Consider the following 21338-nt stretch of genomic DNA (forward strand, 5'->3'; position numbering starts at 1 on the left):
TTACACCTGATAGGCTGTGTCCTGACTCCAAAAAAAGGGCTGCATACCTCCTGTAGTTAGTTTGGAGCCAGGGCAGGGAAAGCTTGATTCTCGGGGACTTTACAGGGAAGCCTCTAGAAGCTTCTCTTCCACTTTAAAGGCACGATTGGGTATAAATACTGGACCTCAGATACCTCCACTTCTGTGCTGCTGAAGGATTGTCAGTCTGCTGTATTGCACCCCTGGTTTGCTGTACTGACCTACTGCCTATTGCCCTCTTGCCTGGGTGAGAAGGACTGGACCTGCATCTCTTGAATAAAGAGGGAACCCATAGGCTAGTTGGCAGGCCGCCTGATTTAAAGCCTCCGGGACATGACAGGCATCTAACAACCTAGCATATGCACCTGAACACTGTCTTCTGTGAGTCTACCCGGCCAGGTGGTGCCACCCCAGTGCTGGGCAGTTAGAAGTGGGCTTATGGTGCTTTACCACCCTTGGTGGACCCTGCAGAACTGAAGTATCTCCTCTGCTGTGCGGCACAACCCCAAAAAGAACCCACACATCTCTGCTGCTTTGTGGCTTTAACCAGTCACAAAGACCCGAAATGCCACTGCAACTCGCTGCACCTTCGGAACCACCACTGTGCGATGTATCCTTGATGCAGGCCCTCGCATCCCTCATTGATGGCAGCCTTGATGACAATGACAGACTCAGCATGACAGTTTTGCAGCCCTTCAAAACCCACGTATGGCCCCGACTGCGTGCTGCATCATCGACACATGATATCATATCACAAGCTCGTCAACAGGATCCTAGATGATGATACAGGCCCTCACACCACAGCCTCACCGCTTCTCAGAACCGACACATCACTTCCGTTGCACAATGCATCTTCGACGCGGATCCACGCTACATTCCACAAACCAGGATTGAAGATACTTTTGTTCAGCTGGCCTAACTGGGTCCCTGTAGCCAGACCATGCTCTTTTGGGGTCAGCCTGAATGTTTGATTTTGTCCCAGAACAGCATAACCAAATATCCACAGTTGGTGCTTAAGCCTCCTGGCACTGTTTTCTCTGAACATTCATTGGATTTTTGTCACTTTTGTCTTGTTTTATTTATTAAATTAAGCTCTGTTTTTCTAACCTGGTGTGGGGTATTTTGTCTGTGTTGTCACTGTTTAACTGTTTGAAGTGCTGCACAAATACTTTACACATTGCCTCTAAGTTAAGCCTGACTGCTCTATGCCAAGCTACCCAGGGGGCTGAGCACAGTTAACTTAGGGTTTGCTTGTGCCTTACCCTGACAGGGATTGAGGTTGCTGCTTAACCAGGGCTCCCACACCAGTCAACCAGAAATTACATTTCTTACAGCTTGGAATCTGGTGTTTTGAAATTACATAAATCCAAGCAACATTACCAGAAAATGAGATTCTTAACATAGGAACTGATTTTTCACTTTCAAATTAGGAGTTTGTTATGCATCACAGAGGCCCCCAATGTAGGAGATAAGATATCAATGTTGACCCTTCCTTGAATCTCTCGGTACACCTAAAGAAATCCTCTTAATCTTATGGGGAAAATAAAATTCCTAGAACCAACCAGGTCCAGTATCAGCATTTTAAGAGAACTCCGTCCTTGTCAAACCTCAGCAGGAACCTAGAATGTCCAATACTCTACAAGTGTGTGTTATAGTGGAAGCTAAAAGAGCTTTATTGAAAAACAGGCTCACAATTCCACTCAGGACCCGCCCTTCTCATAAGGAGGCCAGCATAGAACTCAAAGATTGCCCTTCTGTGACAGAAAAGACAAAGAAGGCCAAATGTATCCCATGAAGTCCTCAAATGATGGGTAGCGACCTATCAAACCCTTAACTTGTACAATGGCATCTCAGGTTGTTGGTCACCTGGTCAGAACAGAGCTGTGTCTTGAGACCAAACATTATCAAACAGGTAAGTCAGAGGTAGGTTACTCCTGTAACTGGAGAGATACAACTTGCATCTCAGCATCCCAGGATCTAAACTGTGACCTGCCTTTTATTTAGCTACCAAACTAGAACTTAACACCTCATAGCAAGAAGGACATCTGGCCACATTAGCACATGTAAATTCTTTAGCCTGAGGAACTATCCCCCAGATGCATCAAAACCCATTTTGCTATTCCTTAATAGCGAAAAATAACGATTCGCTATTAAGGAATAGCAAAATGCAATGCATGAAGAAATCACTAAGAAAATAGCGATTTCTTAAAATTCCTTAATTGCGAGTCGCAAATTGCGAGTCGCAATTAAGGATTACCTCCCCATCATTCCTATGGGCCTAGAGGCCCATAGGAATGAATGGGAAGACATTCTCAATTTGCGAATCGCAATTAGCGAATCGCAAATTGAGAATGCGATTTCAAGGGTGCAGGGGTGTCCAAAGGACACCCTGTTGCACCCCTGAAATTGATCTGTGCACATATGTTGTGCACACACATGCCCTTGGGTTATGTGTGTGCGCAACACGAAACTTTGAAAAATGCACTTTAGTGCATTTTGCAAAGTTTTTGCAAATTACCATGAAGTTCAACTTCATTGTAATTTGCAAGCCCTATTAGCGAAATCGCTATTTTTTAAACTTTAATGCATTGCATTTAAGAAATCTCAATTTGAGATTCCTTAAATGCAAGTAATCGCAATTTTGCGATTTCTTAATTTGCGATGTTTGCATTTGGGATGATGCATCCCAAATGCAAAAATACCGGTCGCAAAGGGGCAGATTCTGAGAATCTGCCCCTTTGCGAGCGGATTTGACCTCGATTCATCTATGCCTATGCACTCAATGGGGGACCTCCTGAACTATAGACGCATAGTATTTCTCAGCAGCTTTCGAGCAAGTTAGTATAGCAATGTAACAGGAAGTAAACCAAGATAAAGCTGCTCCTGCACAACTACGCAGAGAGAGTGATCCATGCATGGAGGAGAGGACCATTAAGGACAATGTAGCAGCACCCACGTAGCTTCAAGTATTTCAGACATCTTGGTCGCAGTCTATAAGTGCAACTGATGAGAGAGTAACTTGTCCTTGCAACACTATAATATCAAGATATTGCAGCAAGGGTGGCAGGGTCAAGTCCCAGTCATCAAGTGTGAGGGGCAGCCCATAAGGTAGATATTATAATTAGCCTACTATGAGGTAGTTACACATATTAGGGTTAAGTACTGCAGATGGAAACTCAGAGGAACATCACTAGGTATCACAGCTTGTAAGAACCCTACATCATGCTCTTCTTCTTCTCCCAATTGTCCCACACATGGTCCCCACAAAACAGGCATCACCACTATTTACCCACTTGAACCACCTGCTACTAAAAGACAAAAGCACCTCAAAACAACGCCCTCTCTACGAGAACTGCATTATCAAGTTGAAAAAAGCCTGTGGAGCTCTGCTTAAGCAAAGCAATGAATCTGCAACTTGTAGCATTCATCTGAGATCACCTTAAGACCTCTACACAACAAAACAATTTTGACTTAGGGAAGGAACCAAAAGAAGTGGCAGAAGAAGGGTAGACCGGGATAGCCGCTGATGGTGACAAACATCGATTGTAAACCCATATAGTCATGGCTCCCCAGTTAACTATATGAGATTTTGTATGGCGGAAAGAGTGTTAGCAATGCAACATTCCATGCTAATAGTATAATATAAAAAAATCCTCATGGAAATGAGAACCTTTGTGGCTTTGCACGATATAAGTACAAAAGATCAGTAATCACTATAAATCTAATTGTTAGCAGTTTATTTTATACATATTATATTACCCCTTTTCTTCTTCTGTAAATTTAGTAATAGGAAAAATTAAAGAAGTTACTAATTGGCAAAGTAGTTTAGGGGCATATTATCAAGCAGGGCGTTAAAATTATCGCCATTTTAGCAGCAGAAAACTGCTGCTACAGCGGTGATAATGGGCTTGATAATATGCCGTGGAGAATTCCAATAGAAGCCCATGTTCACACCAGAACATTGGTTTCTATTGGAATTCACAAGGCCATATTATCAAGCCCATTATCGCCGCTTTAGCGGCAGTTTTCTGCTGCTAAAACTGCAATCATTTTTAATGCCCTGCTTGATAATATGCCCTTTACAAAGTGCACAGTAGACATGGTTTATCAACGAAAACCTCCATTAGGTTGGGAGTAATGAGGTCAGGTCAACAACATCAATAAGGCATGGTTCCCTTAAATCTAAAGGCCTTATTGTGAGTGCTCAAGTACAGTATGTGCTAATGCCACACCCCCAGTGTTTATGATACCAGGGGTACACCGGAATTATCATGGGAATCTGTAATTCTGTGTCTGATTTCCACAGTTTCCCCTCTAGACTTCAGTGGCTTTCAACGCTGATATCGCAGGGGTAAATATTAGATGTCTATGGTATATCTGCAGATCTCATAATTCCCAATGGGGCTGGTTGGTAACTCTGTTACTGTGCCTATTGGGAATTTTCAGGCACTCGTAACGAGGCCCTAAGAAATTAAACACATGGAACTGACTGTCCTCAACCTTCCCTGCCACAATAACCCCGCATCCCTGCCAAGTAAGCAGCCCCATAGGTGATGTCCCATGTGGGCTCCGCCTTGAGACAGTTGGGGCTTATTTACAAGCCCCATGCAATGCTTTTAATATTGGGGGAAAATGACGTACCGGCAGCGCAAGGGGCTTGTAAATATGTTCTAGCTCTGTTTATGAGAATATTCAACTCATGCACTGAGTTGCCACACTTGTACCTTTAAGCTTCCTTTTTTACAATACTGTTCTACTATGCAGATATTCGGCTCTTCGGTGCAAACTCCATAGAAGGATACCAGATTTTCATGCTTCAGCTCCCTCATCTGGAAGAAAAGATCGAGTGAATTAGAAAAATTATGCATTCAATGTGAAAATGGGTGGCTGGTTGGTTCAGTGCCATCATGACATGGTGTGATTCGGCACTGCACACTGGGCTAGCGCTGAATGAACATGCTAATTGATTAATAAATGCAAACTAATTACTGTGAAATCCAGTTCCTTACCAACTGTTGCCATACTACATTTCTACTAATGGTAAAAATATTTAGATAATACAAATCAGTAAGAAACTGGGTTATTAGTTGAGAGTGGTGAAAGCCCCACTCAAGTAATAAACACAATTTGTTTCAGGGTGATCCACAAACATCACTAAATAAACCTGTGCTTAAACCCCTGGAGGCTTGGAACAAAAGCAGTTGGGATTGACTTAAAGGCAATATGTAAAGTATTTATCTAGCGCTCAAACAGTAATAAATTCAAAACTAGGCTTGCGTGTGAAATTACGGTCCGTTCACGGAGTTTTTCCCACTCCGCGCTCCTTGTAGTGTGCACGTTCCGAAAAACTCTGCTAGGTGGAGCAGACTTTTTTCCTCATTCAAGCTCACCAATGTTAAGTTAGCGAGCGAGGAAAATCCTTACTCCTGACCACTGCCCCCATTCCCCCCTCAGTGAGACTTATCAACTCGGGCAGTCGCAGCTGGCCGCTACCTCTTGCATTGGGAAACTTTCCGTTGATGTTGAGGAAGCTGCTGCCCAAGTACAACATCTACTCAAACAGTAGAAGGAAACTGTGCCCTCTTGTGCTGCACATGGTGCCTTCCTCACTGATTTACCAGAGCCGGACAAACACCCGGCCCTGAAAATCAGCGCCAATGGCGCGATCTAATGTACTCCGCCGCTTGCAGAACTACGTGTAGAGTTTTTGGTAACTACGCAAAACTGCCATTAAACCCCTATTGGCTCTCTCCCTTGAAGTCACACCTACCGGGTACTGTTGACACCTGTACTCCTTGACCTATAGGTGAGTATCTAATGAATCACAGAGGGGTTAATAAGTAGACACCTTGAATAATAACTGCTGCTATCATGTTTTAAATTTAGTTTTATTTATTTATTTTATTCTTTTTTGATAGAGATGACTTGTGATACATGTGAATCAAGTGGATACTTACAGGTCACTGCTCTCAGAATGCCACAGACACAGAGTCACTTCTCTTCACGCAATCACAGTGTGCTCACGGTCAAGAATGGTTAATTGTTGTCCTTGTATTTTGGTAACTCTTCCTTTTGTCTCCTCTAGGCAAGAGCGGTTACACCCAGGTAGTACAACAGTTACAAATTGATGTTTATAGGTTGACACTTTCAGGTCTTTCCTTTGTGATAGATGAAAAATTAAATAAGGTCCTGAAGAATCGCAGCATAATCGCAGAAGCGAGAAACATGTTGACCTCACGTAACGCTGTGTAGTCCTAGATCGCGATACAGAACCTAATCTCTGGCGATCATAGGCCACCCACTGGTTTTACTTATAGTATGGGAACCACCAGAATAAATTGCTCTCCGGTATCCCTTGCTATATTTTAACACACCCACCTACACTATCCACTTCTTACCTGGCCCCTCACTTGCACTTCACCCACAGGCTGTTGGAAAAAAGATCTCCGATAAAGAGCCCCTCCTAGAGGTGAGCCCGTTGGACATTGCACCGCCTGCCCAACGAGGAGCAACGGCCGATGATGAAGCATGACACTCGCAAGAGTGTGTGAGGCCATTCATTCCAACTAATGGGATGCCCAGGGGAGCACTCCACTGAGCACTCCCCCCTCATCAATTTCCCTCCCTTCTTGACCAGATTACTATTACTCTTCTTCTAGGAACAACTGAGTCCCCTTCTTGTTAATCATAACTACGCAAAACTCCCTGAACTCCACCCGGGTCAAGTAAAAACACATCACAAGAAAAATCCCAAACCAATTCAGAAAAATAGGGTAACATTTCATAAATAAAACTACATCAAAAAACAAAAATCCAATCAATAGAAGCAGAGTTCTGAATTTTTAAAACTTTAGGTGAAATTAGCTCAAAAAGCACATAGTGCAATTCGTGGGTATCTACTCAACCTAGACTGGGTCAAAGCCACAAGTTTAGGGTGACTGTGATGGAGCCCCTGTGAGTAGTTATATCTTTTGTCCTTGATGCAAAGTCTGTGTGCCGTGACTCGGCAAGACTTCTTGTCCGATGCAGCTTTCAGCTACGCAACAAAGCTTTGACGAGCTTCACGTTACTCAGCGTCAGATCTGATAAAACCTTCAGGTAGAAGCTGCGTGGCTCTGCGAGGTTCAGTGTCAATCTACGTCGGATTTGGTGCAACTTTCAAACTGGTGTGGTTCTGCAAAGCTTTGCGTCGCTTGCTGTTGGTTCATGTGAAGTCTTCGGTTCGGAGCAGCGCAGCTTGGCTAAGTACTGGTTCAATTTGTATCAGATTTGACTGAACCTTCAGTTATGTATGGAGAAGTGTACTCTGACTGTAGCGAAGGGTTAAAGAGTCAGGGTGTGGGTTGAGAGTCAGGACTCACTCCCACAGAGGTCAGCAGAGGGGACCAGGTCAGGTCCAGATGGTACTGATCAGCTGGAAAGCAGGAAGGACCTCTGGAAGTTTGTTGTGCCCCTGTAGCTCAATCAGGAGGTTAGTCAATTGACCCTTGGAGTCACTTCTTCCTTCCCCTGACCACGGGACAGTCCTTTTTCTGAATCTCACGTATCCAGGAGGATTTTGATTAAAGATACTGAGGGTGCCACATTTATACCCAGTGCCAGCCTTGGTGTGGGGGAATTCCCTGGTCTACTCTTAAAACTCCTAGTGTTTTCCCCTTCACAGAGTCTGGCTCCAAACTGTCTAGAGTGACAATAGGCAAGGGCAGGCCTGGTGTCAGATTCTGCAGGCAGGGTTCTTAAAGTGTAAGATGTGTATTCAGGGCAGAAAACAGGTCTTCTCCTGTCATCCTGTGAGAAAAACCCACTCCCTCCATACCTAGGCCTCTTTTGTCCCCATAACTGGGAGGAATACAGAACACACCATAGAAGAGCCATTCACAGTCATGTGACCCTGGACACTAGCAGAAAGACACATGTGGTTTATGCAGAAAAATGCTAACTTTATAAAAGAAGTTACAACAATAAAGGACCTGGATTCCCACTTCTTAATTTTCAGAAACCACACTATATTCCTTTGGTGGTTAGGTATTTTGTTCAACCATTTATTTTCTTAAATTTACTTTTTGTTTAAAATGGACTTTCTTCCATTCTCAGAGTCACATACAATTCATACAATACAAGACATTACTATACAAATAAACAAACATTATGACCAAAATTAAATTGCCAACAATCACAATACTATAATCAACAGTAGATCAGTTTGTCAATTTCAATGCCTATTTCTCAAAAGACCAAAAATCACAAACAAATTAATTCTTGTGAGCTAAGTGGATATGTACGTAAATTTATGAAAACAGTTTTAATTCAAGTCATAAATGACACAGTTATGAATCAATGCCGACGCGTTTCCAGCCACGCATATATCTTCACGGGCTTTCATCAGGGCTTTCTTACTATAGGCTTTGGTCATAATGTTTGTTTATTTGTATAGTAATGTCTTGTATTGTATGAATTGTATGTGACTCTGAGAATGGAAGAAAGTCCATTTTAAACAAAAAGTAAATTTAAGAAAATAAATGGTTGAACAAAATACCTAACCACCAAAGGAATATAGTGTGGTTTCTGAAAATTAAGAAGTGGGAATCCAGGTCCTTTATTGTTGTAACTTGTACCTTAGGCCCTACCTGGTTCCTGTCATTGGGCCTAACCCCTGTATGCAACTTTATAAAAGAGGCATTTTCAGAATACAAACCTAAAATTAGACTTTACAATTAAAGATAACAAGTATGTTACCCCATACTCCCCCTCAAAAAAAGACCTCATGTAAGTAAACATGAAGTTGGTGTACCAGCCAGACACAACCTCCTTGGGGAAACCTATGTGGGAAAATATCCCCATCAGTGCCCTGGCCACTGTGGGTGCAGTCAGTGTTCTAAGAGGAAGGGCCTCTTGGTACTGTGTGGCATTATTCACAAAGGCCAGGATGAACCTGGTACCTAGGGCAGTCCTGGGGTTCAGTGACCCAACAATGTCTATACTACCCTCACAAAGGGTGTTCCCACTATAGGGAAAGAAAACAGGGGGCTGTATGCTTTGCCCCTGATTTCCCAAAGGCCTGGCAGGTGACACAGGGCATGCAGACTGCATTGGGCTGCAATATAATCCGGGGCCAATAAAAGTGGGAGAACAGTTGGTTGAAGGTTTTGGCCTGCCTCAGATGTCCAGCCAAGGGAATGTTTGAGCCAACTCCTGTAGGAAGGTCTTGTAACGCTGGGCCATTTTCAAGACTCTTGGCCCTTTTGACTGGCCTGACTGTGGTGGTGGTCAGGCACACCCACTAAGGCAATCCCAACATCTCCAGGTGATACCTGAGTGCCACCTCTTTCCAGGTGGTGTGCTTTAGGTCATTCTCTAAAAATTCAACAGGCACGGCCAGACTCACAGTTACCTTTAAAGAACCTGAGACCCCACCTCCTACCATCCAAAGGAAACTTGGATAGTGCCTCACCCAGTTCTCTGCTGTCACAGCCAGGTGGACTACATCAGGGACTACCTACCTGCTCCAAGGACACCAAATGACCCTTAACAGCAATCAACTGGATCCTGTGTCTCTTAGAGTCTCCTCCCTCTGCCCATTGATGCTGATGCACTGTCTATACTTTTGGTATTAGCAGGCATGTGAAACTTTAGCACCTAACACTGACTGGGAGGCCTTCTCCTAGAGCACTACACTTTCAGCGCCAGGATACCCGGGAGGGTGATAGTGCACTTTATAAACACACATAACATAACTCGACATTTCCAGGGTCTCCCCACCAGTCAGGGACTGCTTCCTATGCTCACAGATGGAAATCATGTAAAGTGCTTATAGTGGTAATACTGATGACATTTGGTAAACAATCCTTTTTTTTAGGATTGGATTGGGAATCCTTTCCCTGGAAACTCTTTTGGGGGCCTTTTTAGAACTCTTTAGGTTTTTCCTTGTGTTCCCTTCTTTGCTCTGGTGGGGACCCTGTCTGCCCTTTTGGCGACCCAACCCCCACGTGTGGGCCCTGGTGCTGAGCTAGAGGTCCACTTCCTTTGCAAGCTCACTGGGTACAGCAAGCTTAGAATCAATAGAGGTTGGCGCAGCTCTGGAAAACAATTACTGAACATGTGCTCTTTCGTAAAATGATTGTACAGCTCATTGTATTTTCTCACTTTACTGCCCTTCACCAACCATCCAATACCTTACAGTAATACTCCCAAAAATCCACCCAAGACTGGCGAGACAGCTTCTGATTGTCCCTAAACTTTAGCCTTTACTTCTCTGGGGTAGGAATATATTTCCAGACCAAGGTCAGCTTCATTAGTGTGTACTTTATCCTTTCCTATGGCCATTGGGATATCCCTCCCTGAATAGGGCATATGTTTCCACAGACTAGCCCCCTAATCTTCTTCCGGGAATCCTGCTTGGGAATGTATGCATTTCTAAGGTTACCTCATAGGCCTCAAACCGTTATTTAAGGTCATTAGGTATGTGAACCCTTTTACCTTCTCTCGGCACTTCTCTATTGCTATCACTATCTACTCTGGACTCTGACCTGTCTGGTTTTCAAGTTCAACTCCTTCCAACTCACCTCATGAGCCGGCAAGATTTTCTTCTCTTCCAGAGTTAGTTTTTTTGCCTCCAAGGTCCTTTCAGCCTCAGCCTTTTTCTTCTCCAGATCCAACCTTCTCTCCTCTGGAGCTGCTATTGTTTCCACTGCAGCCAATTTCAGTGGGGCAGCTGCAGTTTGAGCTGTCTTTCAGCTCTCATGTCCTCCAGTTCCTCAGGGGACAGGTCATGAAAATACACATTGGTCCTAGCAAGAGATCTTGCACCTGTTGGCTCATTATCCTCCTCCCCATGCTGCATCCCTGGGCTTGTAGACAAACCATCTCCTTCCTTTTCCTCATCCTCCTCATCCACCTCTCCACCCTCCTCCTCCTTTGTTGCATCTTGCATCATGCGGACCTTCACAAAGCCTCTGAGGGCTATTTCATTTCAAAAATCTTTATTCATAGATTTGGTATGGTTGTCCCGACCGCAGCAAGATTATAGCTCTATTGAAACCGGGGAAAGCACCGGAGAGATGTGACTCATATAGACCTCTTTCCCTAATGAACATGGATGGAAAAATATTGGCGAAGGTCCTGGCAACCCGACTGTGGTTGCTGCTACCTGTCATGGAGCTTCCTGATCAGTCAGGGTTTATCCCGACTCGCTCTACCGCACATAATTTGAGGACACTCTTTGCAGTGTTACATCTCCTTGAACCAACAATGCCGGCAGCGGCGGTCCTTCTTGACGCTGGCATGTGTCCGAGTTAATGGCCAAACGTCCAACACATTCCGAATCAGCCTTTGTACGCGGCAGGGCTGCCCCCTGTCGCCTTTATTATTTGTGGTGATTTTAGAGCCATTGGCCTGTGTGCTGTGGCAATGACATGCACAAGCAGCGCTGCGTTTCTACCACTGACCGCTGGCGGTATCCATGTATGCCGACAACATGGTGCTTTATATACGTGAACCAGCGGTACAACTAGAGTGGCTAAATAGAGAATATACAGCCAGATTCATCAACCAAAATTGCGATCGCAATAGCTGCGAATTAGCTCTTGCGATCGCAATTTAATGAAAAGCAATTCATGATTAGAAAAAGTTAAAAATTGTGAAATCGCTAAAAAAAAATTGCGAAATCGCAAAATAATTCGCAGAATCTAGGAGGAACCCCTATAGCGAATCGGATTTTGCGAGAATCCATGGATTCTGCGAAATATTTTGCGAACTCGCAAAATAATCACTAACGCAATTCATGAAAACTCTCAAATTGCGAAAAATCTGAAAATCGCTATTTGCGATGCACAATTTAAGGAGAACCCAAACCAGGTGGTAACCATGAAGATTTTTTTTTAGAAAAAACATTAACTAGCCAGAGGTGCAGGCCTGATCAAACACACTTAAGGAGACACAGTAGGAGCATGAGGACTCTCATAATGCCTGGACTCTACATGGTGGTCGGGCGGCGAAGGCTCCAGGCTGCAGCAAGGAACAGACGCAGGATCCAGAAGCAAATATTCCGCCAGCGGATCACCCTTCTGGGCCAAACTGCGGAGCAAATCTACTCCAAGTACCGCCTGAATGGGGCAATGATCACTAAGCTGATCCGGGACCTAGACCCCCTGATGCAGCACCCCACAAGGAGGACCAATGCCGTGCCCACCCATATCCAGGTCTTGTGCAGCCTGCACCTCCTGGCCTCCGGAAGCTTCCAGGGAATAGTCGCTGTTGCAGGGGGGATCTCCCAGAGCACCATGTCCCGCTGCCTAAGGAGTTTCCTGGAGGCAATGCTGACCCGGCTACACCATTACATCACATTCCCGACCACCCAACAGGACTTGAATCAAACCAAGCTTCATTTCTACAACATTGCGCAATTCCCACATGTAATAGGATGCATTGACTGTACCCACATCCACATCTGCCCACCTGCACAAATAGAATACATGTCCCGGAACCGCAAGTCCTACCACTCCCTGAATATCCAGATGGTGTGCAACGCTAAGACAATCATCACGGACATAGTGGAACAATACCCGGGGAGCACACATGACTCCTTCATATTCCGGCACAGCGGCATGCACACACGACTGGCCAGGGGAGACTTTGGCGAAGGACACCTACTAGGTAAGTACACATGCCACCAAATAGTACACTGTGACCATGTAGCAGCGCATAACAGGCCCTCACCCTCTGCTCCTTTCATTCAGGTGACAGCGCCTACGGTCTCCGTGAGTACCTCCTCACCCCATACCTCAACCCTGCAACACCACAGCAACGGCGTTACAATGCTGCACACATACGCACAAGAAATTGCATTGAGAGGACATTTGGGGCCTGATGTAGGTAATCCCAGATTACCGATTCGGTATTTAAGAACTGGCAATCGGGATTTAGGTATTTTTACCGATTCAATTACCGAATCGGTAAAAATCGGTAATTACCGAATCGGTATTTACAGATTCAGTAATTGCCATTGATTCCTATGGGCCTTGAGGCCCATTGGAATCAATGACAATTACCGAATCGGTAAATACCGATTCGGTAAAATTACCGAATTTACAAGGGGAACAGGGTGTCACTTTGACACCCTGTTGCACCCCAGATTCTGGCTTGTGTGCAATGCCCTTAGGGCATGTATGTGTGCCACATGGCACCGGTGTACATGCACAGATGTGCATGTACACAGAAATTCATACTTTACCACCAAATATTATTTGGTGGTAAATTATGAATCGGTAATTGCCTGTGGCACTGTTTAAAGTGCAACCTACATCTTGATTCACCGATTCGGTAACTTTACCGAATCGGTAAATTTACCGATTCGGTACAATTCAAGCCACCTACATGTCCAATCCCAAATACCGGTCGGTAACGGCCGAAATCGGCCGTTACCGACCGGTATTTGGCGACCTACATCGGGCCCTTGGGCTTTTGAGGAGCCGATTCCGCATACTTCACAAGACCGGTGGGGCCCTCAAATATGAGCCTGAGGTCTGCTGACGCATCGTGGCCGTGTGTGCAATACTCCACAACATTGCTACCAAACGAAGGATACCTGTAGAGATCTCTGGCAGTGAGTCGGAAGGGGACAACCGCCCACCTGCACATGTGCGTCATGCACGCGGGGAGAATCCTGCAGAAGGACACAGGCGCCGCAACCAAATCACTATTAACTGTTTCTAGTGCACCCACTCCCCTCACCCAACACTTCACTCATGCATGACAATTGAAATAATGACATGAGTCAGATTAACTGGTACTGAATATATGTTATTGTTTTGTTCACAATAAAGTGGCAATTTTTCACACAGTAACATGAGAGCTATATTTAGTCATATGTCCCCATGTATGTGAGGAGGGCATGCTCGTCTCAGCAGCATGGCCCTTCATGGTACAAAAGAAATGGTCAATGGCGCCTCCGGGCGGACACTCCCAGTCGCCTTTCCAGCTCTTCCTCAGCATTTGCCCGTGAGGCAGCAGTGGGCCTGGTGCTGCGGCGGGGTACTATCACCAGTGGCACCGATTGGCTGCTGTGGCTTGAATTTCCCTCACTTGAGTCATCCCCCCACCTGCCTGGCCATGGCCAGTTGCCTGCAGACACTGCACTGCAGTGGTAACTTGCTCCAGTGCCCTTGCAACATCCTGGCAGCATTGGACCATTTGTACTTGCATGGCCAACGAGCGTCGTAAGAGTTGGGAGGTGGCATTCCCTATGATGTAGTTTGACCGCGTGTACGCAGACAGGCGGGTCAGCAGCTGGCGGTGGCGGCGCCGGTTGACGTCCCGCTGGGTAGACATGGCCTGGGTGTTGTCCTCTACTGCAGCGGTCATCCTCTCCCTTCTGTCTGAGAGCTGTCCCACATTCCTATAGGTCTTGTGCAGCTGTAGGTGAATTGCTGCGAGATGACGGGCCTGCTTCTGGTGTATGCGGAGCATACGGTGCTCAATAGAGAGGCCAGGTACCCGCACATTCACCCCCCCTGCCAGCGCGTGGTGTTGTGTCACGCGGCTCCCTCACCAGTCCGCTGGACTGTGTTCTCACAGTGGCAGTGCGCCGGGTTTGTTTCCGTGCTGCAGCTGTTGTTGTCAGTCCCACTGGCATGTGTGTCACACGCTGCGGTTGTGGCGCGCCTGTTATTGCTGAGGTGGCGCTGTCCACAGGGGCAGGTGGTGGTACTACTGCTGGTGCTGCAGCTTGCCCTGATGGTCTTGGTTGAGAGGAAGGATGGAAGTCTACCTCGGTGTCCTCAGGATTGTCATCTATTTGCAGTGCCTCGCTATCAGTGCTGGGTTCTGCAGCGCCACCTGTGATGTAAAGTGGACGTTGATTAATGACATGTATCTTGCACATGGAAGGTTGCTACATGCATGCAGGCTAACATTCCCTGACTGGCTGTACGATTGACTCTCACTGGACAGGTCTGGCTGTATGGGGCTAGATGGAAATTGTGGTCAGACTACATGTCCCACAATGCAATAGGGCTTTTCTGGTGTGCATGGGCTGCATGACTGGGGTTTCTGATGGGTTGCTCTGGGGTCATGGCCATTGTTAGGGGACAGGGTCGCAGTTGCATGGCACTTACCTTGGGAATCTTGGGTGAGTCGGGAGGAGTCCAGCTGGGTTACCCCCAAGCATGCCTGGGGGTTCAGGGTGTCCTCCACAAGTCCTCAAGTGGGGTGTTGGGTGGGACAGTGGCCTCTCCTCCTCCTGTTGCGACACGCTCCCCCAGCCTCTCTGCGATCCTCTCCTTGGCACGCCCTCTGAGGTCGTACCACCTCTTCTTTAATTCTTCTATGGAGCGCTGGGTCACTCCCATGGAATTTACTTTGGCGCGGATGCGCATCCAAATCCTTCTTTTTTCCCCCTCAGGCACCCTCCTTGAGTCCTTCCCAAAGAGCCGGTCGTGGTCTTTGCTCACTTCCTCTATGAGGTATTCCAATTCTTGTTCAGAAAACTTTATTTTGCGCTTCCTTTCTGAGGAACTTCCCCCTGCTGCTTCCTGGGACATTTTCTGCACTGGGGTGTCTCCTGATTTTGAGCTGGAGGTGCTCTGGAGTGGAGCTCTGGACAGTGCTGCTTCCACTTCAGGCTCAGTATGCAGAATGAGGGTGGGAACTGCCTGCTTCCTGGTTGTGATGTCATCACTGTGCTCGAAATGTGACTTCCCATTTTTGCGATCTCGCGATTTCGGTAATTGCGAGATCGCAATTTCAACAGGAAAAACGGCCGATTCTGCGAATTTTATGCAATTTGGGGAAAATAGCAATCGGCAATTGCGGCCGATTGCGATTCACTTTTTTTATCGCATTTTTCATGCATCCCATTCTGCGATTTCTAAATTGCGATTCGGTATTTCTCGCAATTTAGAAATCGCAGAATTTGGGTTTGATGAATCTGGGGGATATTCTTTCTGAATGGCACTCAGGCGTCAGAATAAATTGGAGTAAGTCAGTTGTTCTCTCCTTGACAGACTGCACGACACAGGTTGAATTGGGCTATCTACTAGAATGGGGAACAGGCCCAGTTAAGTATTTGGGTGTTTGGATTCATAAAGATCCACAAGTAATTATACGGACCAACTATGGACCGGCCATCACACAGCTTATAGAGCAGGTCTCTAGATGGATCAAATTGCCATTAACATTTGCGGATAGAATTGCGTTAATCAAAATGGTAGTGCTCCCGAAGTTTTTATATCTCTTCGTAAATATCCCTATTTAGTTAACGCAGCATTTATTTAACACACTTCGCTCCTTACTAATTACGCTAGCTTGGGGCGGTAAGAAGCCACAAATTAAATGGGAAATGCTAACGCTGACGTATGAGATGGGTGGCTTTACGCTGCCAGGTATGCAACTATATTATCTTTGTGTGCAGGCACAGTATGCCTACTATTAGCAGCAAGAGCCACAATTTATCCCACATGTGGTGGTGGAGGCTGGAGCGGTCCACCCAATCCCACTCAAAGCAATGATTGTACATACCACTACAGTATTTGAAAAAGGCGAAGTAGATGCGGTGAGCTGTACAACTCGTGCATGGCAAGAGCTGGAGAAGAGGGCACGGCGATTGCCGCTGTACGCACCGGCAATGCCACTGTTACATCATACAGCGCTCTCAGTCACAGGTGAGACGGGTTCACTACAGGCCATGGAGGACGCAGGTATATGCAAAATAGGTGATTTATTTCCAGAAGGAAAATTTATTGAGCTCCCACAATTTGTATGAGAAAATGAGGAGTCAACCGTGCTAATGTTAATTTATAATAGACTATGAGCAGCACTGCAGGCTTTATATCCATGTTTTCCGGAGGAGGAGGAGGCACTGCAATTAATAAACACTACGCAGACATGGGTCAAACTTGTTACTCGATTATACAGTATGTCACAAGCAGATGAGATGGAGGTTAAATAGGGCCCAATGGAATACTATTTTGCCGCAGCCCTTAGTAGAAGAAGAATGGCTGGAATGGTGTAAGCTAACAGGCCAACTAACCACAAATGGGAATCTCAGGCTCATACATTACAAATACATACACCAAATGTATTATATGTCTGCGCAACTCTATAAGTGTGGCCAGTGGGATTCACAGTCCTGTCTAAGGTGTGGTGTGGAGTATGCTGACTTCCAGCATTTGGCGTGGAGCTGCTCAAAGGTATAGGCGTTTTGGGGAAGGGTAATGTACACATTGACAGAAATGGTAGGTGAACGGATAGAATGTAATATGAAAGTATGTTTATGAATGGAGCTCGAGCTTACAGAAATCCCTCGACGACTGGCGACAGTAGCTCTGCTTCTGGCGAAACTTAGAGTCTCAATTCATTGGGGTGGTAGGCCGGCGCCCAAGCATGAGCATTGGTTAAAAGATATAGCATATTGTCGTGACCAACTTACATGTTATGCTGAAGAATTGCCAAGTGCTTCTAGGCCACGGGACATTTGGACTTTATTCACCGAGCATATGATGACTAGAACAGAGGACTAAGGGCCATATGTAGGTGGCCCAAATACTGGTCGGAAACTGTGAAATTCGGTAAATTTCACCATTACCGACAGGTAAATAGGCATGCGCGATGTAGGGAAAGAGTCGGTAATTAGGAATCGGTAAATACCGATTCCTTATTACCGATTTCTAAATTACCGATTCTGAAATACCGATTCCTAATTTACCGAATCGGTAAATAAGAAACGGTAAAAACAATAAAAGAGATGTAGGTAAAATCGGTAATACCGAATTTCATGAAATTCGGTATTTAGGAGTCGGTAATTAACATTGACTGAAAGCAGTTGGTAATCAGCTGCAGTGTATATAAGCAGTCCCAAAATGCAACAGTGTGATCACTATGGCGGCTTTCTATCTGATTGCAAGGCGGCTATGGCTACAGGCAGCAGGAGTGAAGATCTGGAGATGGGAGGAGCACGTTTACAGTGCATCACACTCTTCCAACTGACTGAGGCTGAAATCCATGAAAGGTACAGGCTACACCCCCACACCATCCTGGACTTGATAAGGGACCTGCACCCACTCCTGTAGCACCCAACACCAAGGGCGTACACCATAACACCACATGTGCAGGTGCTCTGTAGCCTACACCTACTTGCATCTGGCAGTTACCAGGGGTGATAGCTGCGGTAGGCAGGGTGTCACAGAGATGCCTTTCCCGTTTCCTTAAGTAGTACTTGGATGCCGTGATGCAGAGACTGCATCACTACATTAGCTTCCCAAACACAAAGGCGGAACTGCTGAAAACCAAGACAGACTTTTACCAAATGGCACAGTTCCCGCATGTCATAGGGTGTATAGATGGCACACACATTCCAATCTGCCCAACTGCAGCCACTGAGTATATCTACAGGAACAGAAAGTCCACCCACTCCATAAATGTGCAGGTAATCTGCGATGCTGCCAACATAATCACCGACATCGTGGCCAAATTTCCTGGGAGCACCCACGACTCAGACATCTTCCAGAACAGTGGGATCTACACAAGCCTGGCTGCGGGAGAATTTGGAGAAGGGTACCTGCTAGGTAAATCACTGTGACAACACCCTGATAGATACTGCAGATGAATGTGTTTTGGGGTATGTAATTAATGGCAATCTCTTTCTCACCTAGGCTATAGCACATATACCGTGCAGTCATTTATCCTTACTCCCTACCTAAACCCATCAACCCCGAGTGAGAGATGATAAAATGTGGCACACAATCAACACGCAATGTTGTGGAGCGCACGTTTGGACTATTGAAAAGCAGGTTCCTCTGCCTCCACAAAAGCGGAGGCGCCAGTCACTACACACCCATCATCCGCTGCAAAATCATTGCAACTTGTGCTATGCTTCACAACCTTGCCACTAAGAAAGGTACAGAAGTTGAATTAACTCACTCTGAGGATGATGATGATGAATTTGCACCGCCAGAGCCCAATGCAGCAGGAGTGGCGCCAGCACCAGATGGGAGACAAAGACGGGCAGAGATCACACACTTTTAAGTAAGTAAGGAGACACAGCCAGTTGTTATATGTAAAAGATGTAGTTTTAATAATAGGGCACTACGCCACTACGCAAAGAGCTCAACCAGCCAGTTCAAATTGTGACAACCCCAAGAGGATGTCATGGGTTACTTCACCCAATTAAGTGCACAAATTGTGGGCTGCATCAGCGTCTGCGGCCACGCACAACACTGCTGGATACCATCAGCTGACTGTCTTCACTGGCTGTGGATCCTGTGCCAGCCCTATGCCGTCTGCTGCTCCTCCTGATGTCAATTTCAGGGGGAGTAATGCTGCTGCGACTAGTCGTCTCCTCACTGTCCCCCACATTCACACCAGTATTGGCAGACTGAGTTGTCAGCAGCACTTCAAGTGCAGTTGTTACCTTGACCAGCCCCATAGAGACATCATGGCTGGAGTGTGCCAGCCCCTCCTGCTTGGCCACAGAGCCCCTGCAGAGCAGAGAAGAGGCAGTTGCTAGGCGGTTCACTGCCTTTGTATGGTGTTCCATCCTCGGCCTCTCCCTGCGCCGTGCTACCCTGTCCTCATCCAGTTTGCTGCACAGCAACATCACTGTCTGGGACATGTCCAGGAAGCCCTCTGCCATATCCTTCATGCTCTCAGCAGGCGTGGAGGTCATAGTGCTGATGCCCTTCTCAATGTTCCCCATGTTGTTGTTGAGGTGCTTCATTTGCCGCTGTACAGACTGAATTGCCTTCCCTTGCAGGCGCTGCACCTTCAACATGTTTGCCTTCAGCCCTGGGAAGACACAATGATCCTCACCCTGTAAAGGTAGACTGCTTTCCCGGATCCTGCGGTGTCTGGCACCTATGTGTGCTCCCTCAGAGGTGGACTGCAAACCAGCATTACTTCCATCCACTGGCACAGTTGATGTTTGCCCCCCTCTTGTGTCTTCTGAGGACGACTCCATCTCCTGGAGCGTGGCAACAGCATGCCTCTTGGGTCTTACCACTGCAGGTGGTGTTGCTGCTGGTGAGGCTAGCAGTAGTGGTGATGCTGGCAGTGGTGGTGAAGCTGGCGTGGTGGTGAAGCTGGAAGTGGTATTCACGCTGGCAGTGGTGGCGAGGCTGGCAGTGGTGGTGATGCCGGTGGTGGGGTGTGCCCTGCACTTTCACTGGCCTCCTCTGCTCTTTCCTTCCGGTGTGCCCTTCCTGTCTTGTCTTGAGCTGACCTGCGCAATGTCTCGCCTGTGGACAGAAATTGTACATTAGCTCAGTAATGCGGCAGCCCTGCATAGCTATAATAAATGTAAATTTCTGGCATACTATCTCAATGTCCTCTGCTTGCTTATCCCTGATATGTGTCACATGCCTTGTTGTTCAGTGTGATTACTGTCATGATAGGTGTTTCACTTACTACATCTCCCATAATGCATTGCTGGTCTTTACAAAAATCTGTACTGGAGTGGGATTCACACAGCCTAATTGGGGAATTGGGATAGGGAAGGGGGTGCACATTGCTGTGCATGCTTCTTACCTTGTTTGGTAGCAGCTCAGGCTGAGCTGTCTGCATCCCCGATTCTACAGACACGTTCTGGCTCTATGGTGGACTCCACAAGCTGCTCAAGTGCAGTCAGCGCAGGTGCCCTGTTCCTTCCTCCTTCTGTCTGGCTGGCTTGTTTTTTGTTCTCCGCCATCTTCTTTTTGGTGATGTTCCTGATGCCATACCACCTTTTCCTAAGCACTTCAATGTCCCAGGGGGTCACACCTATGGCATTCACCTGTGCCTGAATTCCCAGCCAGATCTTTCTGATTTCTGATTCAGCCACTTGCAGGGACTGCTTACCAAACAACTTGGTATGTTGTTTTACCACCTCCTCAACCAGCACCTGCAGCTCCCTTTGGCTGAATTTCAGCTTCCTCTTCCTTTCACCTCCTTCTCTTTCTGTGTTTTGGCTAGCCATTGTGCACGTTTTTCAGGAAAAGTACACCCAGTGGCTCAGTTGTTCTCCTCTGCACTCCCAGCCTCTCCAGAAGGTTCTGATTGAGTGCACCTGCATGGGTGTGGCCACTTCCTGGTTGGGAGGGGTGGTGGATGCACAGGATTGGCTGATTCCTCAATTGCTGGTGTTTCGAATTTCCGATTCGGTATTTACCGATTCGGTAATTACCGTTTCGGTACAATTTACCGATTCGGTAATACAGATTCGGAAATACCGATCGGTATTGATGATTTGGTAAATTTTTTTCGATTTTTACTGATTCGGTAAATATTACCGAATTTTTACGTACATCGGAAATACAGAATTCCTAATACCGAATCGGTAGAATTCGGTATTAAGA

The 21338-nt window shown here is 46.4% G+C and overlaps 1 protein-coding gene across 1 annotated transcript in view; it reads right to left on the minus strand.

Moving 5' to 3' along the window:
- The window catches only part of LOC144752600 (guanylate cyclase 2G-like), a 518353-nt gene that overhangs the window by 89117 nt on the left and 407898 nt on the right, over nt 1-21338 (minus strand). Inside the window, exons 9-12 of the mRNA XM_078640483.1 lie at nt 19249-19969; nt 10825-10977; nt 10581-10705; nt 4743-4847 (exon numbers count right to left, since the gene is read on the minus strand). Of these exons, the coding sequence (XP_078496609.1) occupies nt 4743-4847; nt 10581-10705; nt 10825-10977; nt 19249-19969 (1104 nt within the window). The remainder of the gene's footprint in view (nt 1-4742; nt 4848-10580; nt 10706-10824; nt 10978-19248; nt 19970-21338) is intronic.

The sequence above is a fragment of the Lissotriton helveticus genome, chromosome 5_1 (genome assembly GCF_964261635.1).
Source record: "Lissotriton helveticus chromosome 5_1, aLisHel1.1, whole genome shotgun sequence".
NCBI lineage: Eukaryota > Metazoa > Chordata > Amphibia > Caudata > Salamandridae > Lissotriton > Lissotriton helveticus.